Source organism: Alosa pseudoharengus, unplaced genomic scaffold (assembly GCF_046254945.1).
Source record: "Alosa pseudoharengus isolate Yale_2024_CS ecotype anadromous, Long Island Sound unplaced genomic scaffold, YU_APseudo_1.1 YU_APseudo_1.1_scf_20, whole genome shotgun sequence".
Lineage (NCBI taxonomy): Eukaryota > Metazoa > Chordata > Actinopteri > Clupeiformes > Clupeidae > Alosa > Alosa pseudoharengus.
Window position 1 is genome coordinate 1,313,010 of NW_027468664.1, and position 15,000 is coordinate 1,328,009.

The following is a 15,000-nucleotide window of genomic DNA, read 5'->3' on the forward strand; positions in this document are numbered from 1 at the left end:
TCAACACTGCAAACGAAACAATTTTGTTACGTAACTAATACAAGCTGTGAATTCCTGTCAAACCCTCGGAGGTTTTGTCCAAATCGGAAGTGCTGTCCCCACCGTCCGCCAGGAGCACCAGTGCGCGCGACCGGAGAGGGGCTCGGTAACGCAGGCATGGGGCTACATGAGAATGGAATTCACACGAGACACGCCTCATGCGGTGACGCGGTGATTGGCAGGTATGCTCTGCAGTTAAGAAACAAATATGCGCGTCATATATTTACTGACACAGCCCGAAACCAATCACAAGCACAACTATTCAAAGTTTTAACCAATCACTGGACGCCGGTCCTTAAAGGGGCGGTACTGTTCCTCCGCGGTGCTTGGGCGGTCCAGCCCGTTCTGTTAGAGAGTTTAGTTGGTAATGTGGCACAGCCGAGCCAGGGAGGCGCGAGCCGGTGTTTGTTTTTATTATAATAGCTATTATTACATTTTGCGGGGGCTCGCGTAGGAAACTGGAGGACGAGCGAGACTGTGCGCGAGTATTTGGAATCGCGCAGGCCTTTGTTTGGGAGGACGCGCGAGTATGGGGCGATAAAGACGCTGGAATGATTGTCCCTGAAAGGATTCCTTAAATATTTATTTATTTATTTCCCCCCTCACTGTTTTGGAGTTTGGATTTCACTACATTTCCTTTGGAGCGCATCAGCTCGGGGCGCGAGGATGGACCAGGCCAGTATCCTGAGGAAGTTCATCCGGGGGGTCGAGACCATGCGAACCGGGGAGCAGCAGGGAGAGGACAACTTCGGAACCGACTTCATGGTGAGAACGAGAGGGATCTGTGAGCTCACGCGCACCCCAGCATCCACGCGCACACAAACACACATCGCTGTCTCGCTCTCCCCTCTAGTTCTCGGTAGGAATATCTTCATGGCGGTTCGGTAGATTGCTGCTTAAAACTTCAACGGTAGGACGCGCGTGGTATGCGTTTTTTCTTCTCCCGCATTAGCCGCCGTGGCTCTTGTGAAGCGGGGGTACATGCTTGTTGTGCTCGAGCCCACCTCTCCTGCCAGGCTTCCCCTGCGGCCTGCAGCGCGACTCCTGCTACGTGGACTCACGCAAGCATACCGGCACCCGTGGGGCTGTTTCTAGGGCCTTAAGGGGAGATAACAGCAGTAAAGTAGCCCGGAGTGACCCGCAGAGGATGTGGGGGTTGTTTCTAGTATGACAAGGGAAGTTCCACCCAGTGGCCGCGGAGGGTGTACAGAGCGAGCCTCGGCTGTCGCGCGGATAGTCTGGTAGCATGGCTAGCTCCGCCAGCGAGGCCTGTTTCAACTCTGCTGTTTTCAGAATGTTTACATCTCAGGATTTACGTTACGTGCGCGTTTGTTTGGGCTGAACAGAAGTATGAGTGATTTAAAAAAAGCCGTAGGCCAAGGCACGCGGGCCCGTCTTTGACAGACGGCTATGCCATGTCACGTTAAGCTATCGCCCTCCGCCGACGGTAGCTGTTCTCCAAAAATATACAACTGACATCTAGCAAAGAATCATTTTATTGAGGCTTTTATTCAACTTGTTCGTCTAAAAGGCCTGTAAATGTCAATATGCACCAGCCCTCCGCCCGCCCAGCTCGCTTTATCTCTGCATGGCAAACTTAGGCTAGCAAGCAAGCTGGGGAGTTGAAGCTGTGTCTGTGTGTCTGTGTGTGTGTGTGTGTGTGGATACGGCGTCATTGTCTTTGTCCACCACTGGATGCGCCTCGCGTTATCATTGTCGGTGTTGATTTTTTGAAGGGCTTATGGGCGAATCTAGGGGAACGCAGGGGAATCTGTTTAACGCAGCCTTTCGCCGCGAGCTCAGACGATTCTCGCGCTTCGTAGTCGAATTCGTTCTCTGGTGTGCCGCCTGGGATCGAGCTCGGGCTGGGAAGGGAGTAAGCGGATGTTGCGCAAGTTACAGGGGCGTTGGAACTCAGGCGAGGTAGGATGAAGGCTACCGAAAAGGAAGTGAGTGTGTGTGTGTGTGTGTGTCCTTGCATGTCTAATGAATAGTTCAGTCAATAGAACTCAAGACTAGTCTTGGAAAGGGCCGGTAGGCGCGAGTCAGGGAGTCGGTAATGTCTGTCATAAAGACCTGTCTTTTCTGTGGTATTCGCGCGAACGGTAAGATTGCGCGTGTGTTTACACACCAAATAACCACTCGGGAAATGGAATTCAGCACGGCGGAAGCACGCGATCAACCATTTGCCCGGTTGGTTCATGCGCCCCCCTGTTGGGCAACCCCTCCCTCTGTCATCACAATCACCCATGAGTTACTCACACACACACAGAGAAAAGACACTCTCAGACACAGACAGATGCACTCGCACACACATATACACTCACTGAGAAATTACACTCCCAGACAGACAGATGCACAAACACACACACAGACTCTCTCACACACACACAGTTAATTGAGGTCCGACTGCCAGTTGGGACTAGCAGACCTGTATTGATGTTGAAATGGCACTGAAAGCACACACACACACACACACACACACACACACACACACACACACACACACACACACACTGTGCCACAGTCCAAAGGGACTTAAAGCTTTGAATCGATTAAATAGGGCTTCTGTAAACACTCTGTTCTGATCCAGCTTCTGCCATGGTGTTCCCTATTAGTGTGTGTGTGTGTGTGTGTGCTGCCATGGTGTTCCCTATTAGTGTGTGTGTGTGTGTGTGTGTGTGTGTGTGTGTGTGTGTGTGTGTGTGTGTGTGTGTGTGTGCTGCCATGGTGTTCCATATTAGTGTGTGTGTGTGTGTGTCACCTTTTATGCCCACAACCTTTTATGCACACAAACACACACATCCTCTTTCTCTAAAAACACTCTTTTTTACTCTCTTAATTCAGATCAATTCAGTGCGCTTTGTCCCAAACACTCTTTTGCATGCCAAAGCAGAGCGCTTAAAACAGTTCAACATGCAAAGCATACAGCATGCACCGTGTGTGTGTGTGTGTGTGTGTGTGTGTGTCTCTGTGTCTGTGTGTCCTATAGGGATGTAGCGATGCACCGTGTGTGTGTGTGTGTGTGTCTGTGTGTGTGTGTGTGTGTGTGTGTGTCCTATAGGGATGTAACAATGCACCCAGTAGACTATGACGAGGCCCATTTGGCTACTTTGTTTACAATATGTTCCGGACTCATCCAGTGCGGCTGACCGCTGAAGCAGCAAGAGATCTATCTATCTATCTGTCTATCTGTCTGTCTGTCTATCTGTCTGTCTGTCTGTCTATCTTTCTGTCTGTCTATCTGTCTGCACCTAGGCTAAAATATCTGCATAATGAGTGATGTTATGAATGTAACAAATACAGTATTTTTTATATCAGTGGTTTATATAATAATAGGGTTAGGGTTCTCAAAGGCAGTGGTTTATATAATAATAGGGTTAGGGTTCTCAAAGGCAATGGTTTATATAATAATAGGGTTAGGGTTCTAGACCATGGTTTATATAATAATAGGGTTAGGGTTCTCAAAGGCAGGCTGTCAATACCAAATGCATTAATGTCATTGGCCATCTGATGTATTATTTTCCAAAGGATAAGTAGCACTCAGGCAATGTATAGCCATCACTCCTGTGGAGACACTAGAAAGTCACTAGGTCGCTAATCGCCTACAGGGATTACAGCACAGGAGAATACAGCAATGGCAGAAGTGCCGTTCTTCACGTTATGAGGCTATGTCCCATCAAAATAAATTTGGAAACGTTCTGTTCAGGTCACAACATAATACACTCTAATAGGGCAACACACACACACACACACACACACACACACACACACACACAACATTAAAAAATCAATACTAATCGAATGTTGAAAATGATATGCTTTTGTCACATCTAATGCACAATCTAGAAATAACAGAAAGTGATGCACCCACGGAGATCACCACGCCTGACCATTTATGAAGCAATGTGTGGAAAGTTTTTGGATTTCCATCAGAAAATGGAAAAATAACAAGTAAAAATGTCGTAATCTGTAAGGGCCAAATGAGATCACTAGATCACTATGAGAGCTAGGTGAGCAGGCTGAGGCCACACCTGGTAATGCTACACCCTGACAAGCTAGGTGAGCAGTCCCAGGACGAGGAACCGCAGCTAAAGCAGGCGAGAATTAGCCTAGCTCTACTGGACCGAATTAGCCTAGCTCTACAGTGCTTCTGTCACTTGTCTGATTGGCTCACTTGCGGCAGAATTGGTCATGGAACCACATGCCGAAAAAAGAAAACAAACTTTTCCCCAATCAGGAAATACTTGCTAATTTGGAGTCATCAAACATATTACAAGGAGACTTTGTGCACATCCCAGGTGCTGAATAAAAAAGTCAAGAATTTTATGTAAAAAGTTTGCACACTCCTTGGTACTCCTTTTTTTAAAAATGAGAAAATAAACTCATAGACACATTAGATTAAGTGCCAGTGGTATGAGTCTGCACGCACACACACACCACACCACACACACACACACACACACACACATTTCCCCATCCTCCTCACACACACACAAACTCACACCCCCATCCTCCTCACATACACACAGCTACATATCTATATGGGACAGCTTTTATTTCTGCTCTCTGAGTGATTTAGATTCGTGTGTGTGTGTGTGTGTGTGTGTGTGTGTGTGTGTGTGTGTGTGTTGATGGAGCTTTAGAGGGATCAGAGTTGACCCAGCAAAGCTAGAACATTCTCAGAACCAGTCCAAGCAGAGCAGATAATGGCACACAGGATATAGTGTGTGTGCGTGTGTGTGCGCGTGTGTGTGTGTGCGCACGGAATATGTTCATCCTGGATGTAGCCTGTTGTTTTGATCCATGCCTGGAGGAAGCTTAGTCAATGTGTGGTCTTGGCTAGGGGTGCACCGAACACACACACACACACACACACACACACACACACACACACACACTAGGGGTGCACTGAACACACACACACTAACACTAGGGGTGCACTGAACACACACACACACACTAACACTAGGGGTGCACTGAACACACACACACACTAACACTAGGGGTGCACTGAACACACACACACACTAACACTAGGGGTGCACTGAACACACACACACACACACACTAACACTAGGGGTGCACTGAACACACACACACACACACACACACTAGGGGTACACCGATCTCACACACACACACACACACACACTAGGGGTGCACTGAACACACACACACACACACACACACACACACTAACACTAGGGGTGCACTGAACACACACACACACTTACACTAGGGGTGCACTGAACACACACACACACACTAACACTAGGGGTGCACTGAACACACACACACACACACACTAACACTAGGGGTGCACTGAACACACACACACACACTAACACTAGGGGTTCACCGATCCGATATTAAGATTGGATATCGGCCCCAATATTGACAAAATAGCTGATCAGGAATGGGAAACTTTATCAGTTCCATGGGCCGATCCATTCCGTTAGCAGCTCCATGGGCCGATCCATTCCGTTAGCAGTTCCATGGGCCGATCCATTCCATTAGCCGATCCATTCCGTTAGCAGTTCCATGGGCCGATCCATTCCGTTAGCAGTTCCATGGGCCGATCCATTCCCTTAGCAGTTCCATGGGCCGATCCATTCCGTTAGCAGTTCCATGGGCCGATCCATTCCGTTTGGAATGAGCCGTGGCGCACACAGCGCTCAACTATTAACACATTTCTTTGTAGAGCACATTTAACCACAGCTCACACTGGCCAAAGTGCTGTACCTAAGTATATCTACTCTTTTGATCACGTGAGGGAAATTTGGTCTCTTGGCATTTATCCCAATCCGTGAATTAGTGCAACACACTCAGCACACAGTGAACACACAGTGAGGTGAAGTACACACTAATCCCGGCGCAGTGAGCTGCCTGCTACAACAGCGGCGCTCGGGGAGCAGTGAGGGGTTAGGTGCCTTGCTCAAGGGCACTTCAGCCGTGCCTACTGGTCGGGGTTCGAACCGGCAACCCTCCGGTTACAAGTCCGAAGCGCTAAGCAGTAGGCCACGGCTGCCCTAATAGTGCATTAGCTAAAAAAGAATAAAATAAGATAAGTAAAATAGATAAGTAAATACACATACAACAATAAATACAACATATATCGTTTATTCAGGATTCATCACCATTCAAACTCATTCAAACTCCGTGTGAACTTCCTCGGTTCTCTTGGGAAAACCGGACTGCACCACTATGGGTAAATAGAGGGGTTTTGTGGGTGATTAGTGGTGTGAACCATTTTGGTAGGGGTGTTTTAATGTGTATCACTAGCAAGCAGTGTTGGGAACGCTACTTTAAAAAAGTAATTAGTTATAGTTACTCACTACGTGTTCCAAAAAGTAACTGAGTTAGTAACTGAATTACTCTATGGTAAGAGTAACTCGTTACCAGGGAAAGTAACTATTTGCGTTACTGTTACAAAAAAAAAGTTGCTATATGTCAAAGAATTTGGATTTTTTGAGCAGTTTTGAGCAGCCAGTTGAAATGAGTAGAGCAGACAGGTGTTTGTAGGCTACATAACTTTCGATATAATTAGATAGATAGATAGATAGATAGATAGATACTTTATTGATCCCCAAAGGGAAATTCAAGATATTGCACATCGACAGACCTACGGTTGACATCAGCCTGTGTCATAGGTTTTTGTTGTGAGGCAGAAAGATCTAGCTTTTGCTGCTTGGAGGACTTTGCTCCGAGTCCTTCTTTGCTAGTGGATGGCGAGCTATCATCTGTGGTGGAGGTATCTGTGTTTTTGGCCACTAGCTTTAGATGCGTGTGTGAGATGCTTCATTAAATTAGAGTTGCTTACAACGGATGTCGACAAATTCTTCGCTCCTGGACATAATGTACGCATTACATGCACGTTCTTGCCTTTGACCACAATGAATTTGAAGTAGTGCTTATATATCCTAACCTGACCCTAGCCAGATGAATTTCTCTCCGCCTAGCTCCACTCATCCATCTGGAACCGATCCATTGGAATGGTGTTTCAGAAGGCTGGGCCTAATCAAAAAATGCTTGCATATGATTGAATAAGCCACTTGTCCGTCATGTATTGACGTGCTACTTCAACCACTCACATCGAAGCCAACCCGTGACGCTGATAACAGTCTCACGGTTGCTTCTCCACTACGTCACATCTATGAACCTCCCGTCCTGCGTCCTGATTGGCTGAACCATAAAGTCGGTTGCAGAAATCACTCTCAATGGAAGAGGTCCCAGATGGATGTGAGTGAAGCTAGGCGGAGCTAAGCGGAACGAAATTCATCTGGCTAGGGTCAGGTTATATATATCCACCTTGAAAGTGCCAACTTTTCATCGGATTGCTCCTGACCTCTGCTGTTTCGTCGAATCTCCATTTTAGCGTGTGTGTGGCGCGTGTGCTGGCAAGTGTATGAAAACACTGGCTCTGATTGGCTATCATGAAACATGACTCTGCCTTAGCCAATCATAATCGCTTACGGCGTTATTAACCCACCTCCTCACTAGCTGTGAGCCAGGGGTGCGTTCGGATTACACAGTTTATTAAATCAAAGCATAGTAACGCACCGCATTTAACGTCCAGTAACGTTAACGGCGTTGTAACGACGGGAAAAGTAATTAGTTAGATTACCCCGTTACTGAAAAAATAACGTCGTTACCTAACGCCGATCTTTTAAACGGCGTTATTCCAAACACTGCTAGCAAGGGATTTTTGTCTGCACAATGCTGTTTTTGATGGGTGAAAAATGTATTTGTGTGTTTTATGTTTGTTTGTTAGATTTATAATTTGGTAATAACTGCACTTGAAGTTGAATGTTGCCCCAAGTTACTGCTGGTGCACAATTGTTGAATAATATTTTCTTTAACAATAATAATGAAAATGACAATTCATTACATTTATATAGGTGTTATTTTATTACACTTTGTTTTGAAAGAAATGTTTAATTAGGGAAAGTAAAGTTTAAGTCAAGCCTGATGCCTTTAGTCTTTTCCACATGGTGAGGTACAGTTTATTAATTCAACAATGGTATCGGATCGGTATCAACAATGGTATCGGATCGGTATTGGTATCAACAATGGTATCGGATCGGTATCGGATCGGTATCGAGACTGAAAATGGCAAAACTGATGGATCAGTGTTTGGGCCATGTGCTTAGGCTGGTCTTAGGATGGTCACTAGGGGTCTCAGGATGGTCACTAGGGGTCTTAGACGTCACTCTAATACACACTCTCTCTCTTTCTCATACTGTGTCTCTTTTTCATTTAGTGGGTTTCTCACACACACACACACACACACACACACACACACACACACACACACACACACAGTATGAGGGTGGTGAGGTAAGCTGTGTGTGTATGAGTGGTGGTAGCTCTACAAAGAAGAACAGAGCTCAGTTGGCCACAGACTCAGTAGGGTGTGTGTGTGTGTGTGTGTGTGTGTGTGTGTGTGTGTGTGTGTGTGTGTGTGTGTGTGTGTGTGTGTGTGTGTGTGTGTGTGTGTGTGTGTGTGTGTGTGTGTGTGTGTGTGTGTGTGTGTGTGTGTGTGTGTGTGGTGTGTGTGTGTGAGAAACCCACTCCATGAAAAAGAGACACAGTATGAGAAAGAGAGAGAGTGTGTATTAGAGAGTATGTTTGAGAGAAAGTGTGTATCAGTGAGAGTGTGTTTGAGAGAAAGTGTGTATCAGTGAGAGTGTTTTTGAGAGAAAGTGTGTATCGGTGAGTGTGTGTGAGAGTGTGTATGAGTATGTGTCCGGGAGCGCTGCCTTCTGCATCCTGTGTAAAATGCCCCCACTGAGAAAATGTGTGTGACATTCATTCCTCTTTCCTGTGTTCCCACACACACACACACACACACACACAGTAAGTCACATGATGCTCTGTTACCTGCCACGTCACACACACACACACAATCTCTCTCTCTCTCTCTCTCACACACACACACACACACACACACACACACACACACACACACACACACACACACACACACAAACTCACATAATGTTCTATTACCTCCCACTAGGGGCAGCCGTGGCCTACTTGTTAGCGCTTCGGACTTGTAACCGGAGGGTTGCCGGTTCGAACCCCGACCAGTAGGCACGGCTGAAGTGCCTTTGAGCAAGGCACCTAACCCCTCACTGCTCCCCGAGCGCCGCTGTTGTTGCAGGCAGCTCTCTGCGCCGGGATTAGTGTGTGCTTCACCTCACTGTGTGCTCAATGTGTGCTGAGTGTGTTTCACTAATTCACGGATTGGGATAAATGCAGAGACCAAATTTCCCTCACGGGATCAAAAGAGTATACTGTATATACTTATACTTCACATGAGATATACACCCACTTCTCTCTCTCTCACACACACACACACACACACACAAACACAAACGCACACAAACGCGCGCACACACACACACACACACAAACACAAACGCACACAAACGCGCGCACACACACACACACAAACAAACACAAACGCACACAAACACAAACGCGCGCACACACACACAAACACACACACACACACACACAAACACAAACGCGCACACACACACATACACACACACACACACACACACACACACACTCTAACGGTAGGTTTCAACTCAGCGAATTTTGCTGCCCGCAGTGCATTTAGCTTTGTTCTTAAGTTGCCCTTTTGATTTCTATGGTACATGTGTACATGTGTCAATTAACGTGCAAACTATAGTTGTTATCAGTCATATGGTCATTGGGGTATTGATCAGACTCGTATAGTCATTCGGGGTTGATCAGCCCTGTTATCTAGCACTCAAGCAGTTCAGTGTTTTGACACCGTTGTTGGGAGCCACTGATCGCTTATTTCGTTGTCACACACCATTTAACATAGTGCTGGGCGGTATACCGGTTCACACCGTATACCGGTGTATATTTTCTTTATGATATGAATTTTTAATATAACGCCATACCGGTGTATTTGATTACACAACGTTTGGAACGCTTCGCCGCGACACAGTGTTTCAGACGGGACTTTTCACACGCACGCATGATGCCACTGCGAGGCATAGTGAGGGTATATTTGCTGAAATTATCCAGGTAGCAAGTAAAGCATGTTATAGACATGCACTGAGCAATACTAGCTGGCTAGTTAGAAATGATCCTGACTGTCATCAGTGCATCAAAACAAACTTTTTTGTTAAAGTTTTGCCTAGCGAACCGAACCGAAGCTCATGGCAGGCTAACAAGACATCCACATCCACATGAAGTTAACGTTAGCCTACCACTAACGTCATGTAAACCACACAATAACAATAAGGCATCTTTCTGATAGGATTATTTGACAGAGTAAGCATATTAGCAGAGAGGTTTCATTTTAAATTGTATAATTTTCAAAAAGTTGCACTATTTTTTGTATTGGTTTTATAGGCTACAAGATGTTTGTGAAATTTGCACAGTAAAAGTTCTGTATTTTGACTGCAATTGTCTTTGCATTCTGATTAGATTCTTCATTAGAATCATGAGTGGCTTGTAAACAGCATCATTTTCTGGGGCCATGCAAAACTGCATTACCACTAGTGTGGAGTTATTCTACATCATGACAGTAAAATAGACCATCCTTAGTCAATGTACTGCAGCAATTCCTCTCTCAACCTGTAGAAAATGATGTGAACATCTGATTATGCATGAAAAAAAAAATACCGTCATATACCGTGAAACCGTAAGAATTTAGAAAAATACCGTGATATACATTTTTGGTCATACCGCCCAGCACTAATTTAACAAACTCAACGTACGTGAATATTCGAGATATAATTACTACACAACGCGTTTTTTTTAACAATGTCTTTCGGCCACAGTTTAGCCAGAGACCTTCTTCTACACTTTTTGTTTTAAAGTAAACTGAAATAAAAGAGAAGCAAGTAAAAAAACGACCGTTTATTTAATGTGTCAACAGAACATCTGCAAATTCCGTTTTCATGTGTAGATTCCGTGATTCCGTCTGCATTTTCCACATCGCGTAAATCATAGAGGCCTACACATGTGCAGTCCCACACACACACACACCCATAGAGGCCTACACATGTGCAGTCACACACACATACACACACACACCCATAGGGGCCTACACATGTGCAGTCACACACACACACACACACACCCATAGGGGCCTACACATGTGCAGTCACACACACACACACACACACCCATAGGGGCCTACACATGTGCAGTCACACACACACACACACACACACACACACCCATAGGGGCCTACACATGTGCAGTCACACACACACACACACACACACACCCATAGGGGCCTACACATGTGCAGTCACACACACACACACACACACACCCATAGGGGCCGCCTACACGTGCAGTCTCACACACACACACACACACACACACACACACACACACACACCCATAGGGGCCTACACATGTGCAGTCACACACACACACACACACACACCAACATATACATACACACACACACACATGTGCAGACACACACACACACACACATGTGCAGTCACACACACACCCATAGGGGCCTACACATGTGCAGTCACACACACACAAACACTAGGGCTTTGACTCCAAACTTCGTTATTCGAATATAATTCGATTATTTTAAAAATTAAAGATATTCTAACGAATTTTAGGGATCTCTTAATATTCGAACCTGTAGCCTATGGAAATATTTTTTTGTAAATGTATTTGGTTGTAGCCTAAACGTTGTTTTCAATTCAGATTCCGAGGTTTTTTTCACACCTTCTGAAGTGAAATCGCGAGCTCATTAGCAAGGCTATTATTGGCCATCTGGGCTCCTGTAGGTTAGCATCCTGGCTGGTTCGCGCTTAGTGAGTTTATTTTAAACTTAACCTTCCTCTGATTTTAATTACCTCAGTTATCAATCAAAGCAAACAGGGAAAAGAAATGGCAACACAATCATTAAAAACACTCAAATAAATAAATGTGCAGATAAGTCTGAATGAAAAGCAGCACTGGTTGAAGCCTGGAAATATTGTAAACAAAGTAACGTTAGCTTAATTTGCTAGTTTATCATAGTCTATGGTTAGACTGTTCAGTTTCCCTATGTGTGTTTAAGTTTCAAATGAATACAATATAAATATAAACAATATAAATATACTGCTCAAAAAAATTAAGGGGACTCTTCAATCATACACTGGATTGGTGCTCTGACACTGTTTGGTTCTGAGCATAAGAAAAACTTTTAAGGCGAGTGTTTTATTTTGCAAGAACTGTCAGACATTCTGTGAATGTAGTTTGAGTAGGGTGGAAGGTTTCAAAAAATGGGTTTTAACAATTGTGAAAAACTGTAAGTGTTCCTTTAATTTTTTTGAGCAGTATATTATGTAGCCTAGGCTTTATATGGCCTGATGAAAGTGGACAGCTAAGATACCTACTGACTAGGCTATCGAAGTTGTGTGGAAGATGTGCTCCAAGAAAATTCTCGTAAAAGACGGATAGACAGACAATCTGAATACTTGTGCACCAACCACCGGAATATTCCACATTGCCAGCCTTCGCTGGGCCTAGCAAAAAAGCTAGGCCTACTTAAGCTATATCGCGGCGGTCACTCATCTAAAATCTTAAGTAGCCCAGTACCTACATCTTAAGTAACCTCATACGCTGCGCATCCCACTTTATTAGGCTACCGGCATGCCGACTACGAGGGCAGCGGAAAGTGAAAGTAAGTGGCTGCGATCGCACAGTCCAGGCTAACGAAGTAGGCTAAACAACGTTTACAAATAATCCTGATTACCTCTCTGCTGCTGTCTGGGGCTTTTGCTAAATGCAAATCATGAAATACAAGCCTTACAGTGAAAATAGATAGGCTATCTTCTGATCCTATAACAACAACGAAAGAAATTGTTTATTTTAACACGGTGGAGAAGGACCCATTTGGCGCTGTGTTTGTAATACGTCGTCCTTTATAAAACCAAAATTTTTCCATATAACAGACGTGCTTTTCCTTTAGTCACCAATTCCTCTTCACCTAAGTGTAGCCTACCTCGCTTGACTCACTATCTTCAGCCATCACGACTTAGCTCCCGCCTCAACACCTAAAACACCACACACCTAAACTGGTAGGGGACGATCTTCAGCCATCACGACATTAGCTCCCGCCTCAACACCTAAAACACCACACACCTAAACTGGTAGGGGACGATCTTCAGCCATCACGACATTAGCTCCTGCCTCAACACCTAAAACACCACACACCTAAACTGGTAGGGGACGATCTTCAGCCATCACGACATTAGCTCCCGCATCAACACCTAAAACAGCACACACCTAAACTGGTAGGGGACGATCTTCAGCCATCACGACATTAGCTCCCGCCTCAACACCTAAAACACCACACACCTAAACTGGTAGGGGACGATCTTCAGCCATCACGACATTAGCTCCCGCCTCAACACCTAAAACAGCACACACCTAAACTGGTAGGGGACGATCTTCAGCCATCACGACTTAACTCCCGCCTCAACACCTAAAACAGCACACACCTAAACTGGTAGGGGACGGGCTTCTAGGGCAGCATGACCGCATCGGTTTGGTAAAATATGTTGACATTCAGAATGTGAATACACCATAGACTGTATGGAATGCGCACGGCACAGAAAATGTATCAAAATTTATCGAAAATTAAGTAATCTTTGCGGTATGTCCATCGCAAGCATTGATATCGCGATAACGATAGATTTTAGATATATATCGTGCAGCCCTAACACACACACACATGTGCAGTCACACACACATACACACACACACACACACACACACACACACACCCATAGGGGCCTACACATGTGCAGTCACACACACACACACACACCCATAGGGGCCTACACATGTGCAGTCACACACACACATACACACTGATGTGACCCGTATTCTATGTCTGGAGATAAGACCCTGTCTGATATACCCTAGCTGTGTGTGTGTTTGAAGAATTGTGTGTTTCTGTCTGGGTGCCCAAGAGAGTGTGTGTGTCTGTGTGTCTGTGTGTCTCTGTGTGTGTGTGTCTGTGTGTGTGTGTGAGGGTGTGTGTGTGTGTCTGTGTGTGTGTGTGTCTGTGTCTGTGTGTTAGTCACGGGCAGCCGGGGGCTTGGCCGCTGACTCATGGCTCTCCGGACACTGAGAGGGCGAGGTCACTTCCTGGAAACAAGGCCCACGGTCTGACCCAGTTAACCCCCCCACATACACACAGACACACACACACAGACACACACATTCACACCCTCACTCTCACACATGCTTGCATCAACGCACACTCACAGAAGCACTCAAGCTCAAGCCGTGGTTCTTCCCTTAAGTGTGTGTGTGTGTGTGTGTGACTGTGTGTGTGTGTGACTGTGTGTATGTGTGTGACTGTGTCTGCTTGTATTTGTGTCTGATATGTACAATATCATTATCAGGTATTGTAGCACCTGTATTATGTGGGTGTGTGTTTGCTGGGTCATATAAGAGCCCTGGGGCCTGTGTGTGTGTGTGTTTGCTGGGTCATATAAGAGCCCTGTGACCTGTGTGTGTGTGTGTTTGCTGGGTCATATAAGAGCCCTGGGGCCTGTGTGTGTGTGTGTGTGTTTGCTGGGTCATATGGGGCCTGTGTGTGTGTGTGTGTGTGTTTGCTGAGGCCTTCTGTCCCTCCTATGTCGTCTGCATAAGCAGTCTTCCTGCGTAGGAGTCCCCAACCACTTCCTGCTGCTGTGGGGACACTGTGTGTGTGTGTGTGTGTGTGTGTGTGTGTGTGTGTGTGTGAGACCGTGCATGTGAACATAGTTCTGGAGTTAGCTGTGTGTGTTAAGATTCACTTGGTTACTTTCCTCTGTTACTACGTGTGAACCATAGAGAGTGGGCTGAGTTAATGCTAGCTATGTTAGCCCTAGAGAGTGTGGGCTGGTAAGACTAAGTGTTAGCCCTAGAGAGAGTGGGCTGAGTTAATGCTTGAATTCC

The 15,000-nt window shown here is 45.6% G+C and overlaps 1 protein-coding gene across 4 annotated transcripts in view; it reads left to right on the forward strand.

Annotated features, from left to right (window-relative positions):
- Positions 1-409: 409 nt before the first annotated feature.
- ptpn12 (protein tyrosine phosphatase non-receptor type 12) overlaps positions 410-15,000 on the forward strand; it is a 44,583-nt gene continuing 29,992 nt past the window's right edge. For all 4 annotated transcript variants that reach the window (XM_076296187.1, XM_076296189.1, XM_076296190.1 and 1 more), the window contains exon 1: positions 410-804. In XM_076296187.1, the coding sequence (XP_076152302.1) occupies positions 706-804 (99 nt within the window). In that variant the 5' untranslated portion in view covers positions 410-705. The remainder of the gene's footprint in view (positions 805-15,000) is intronic.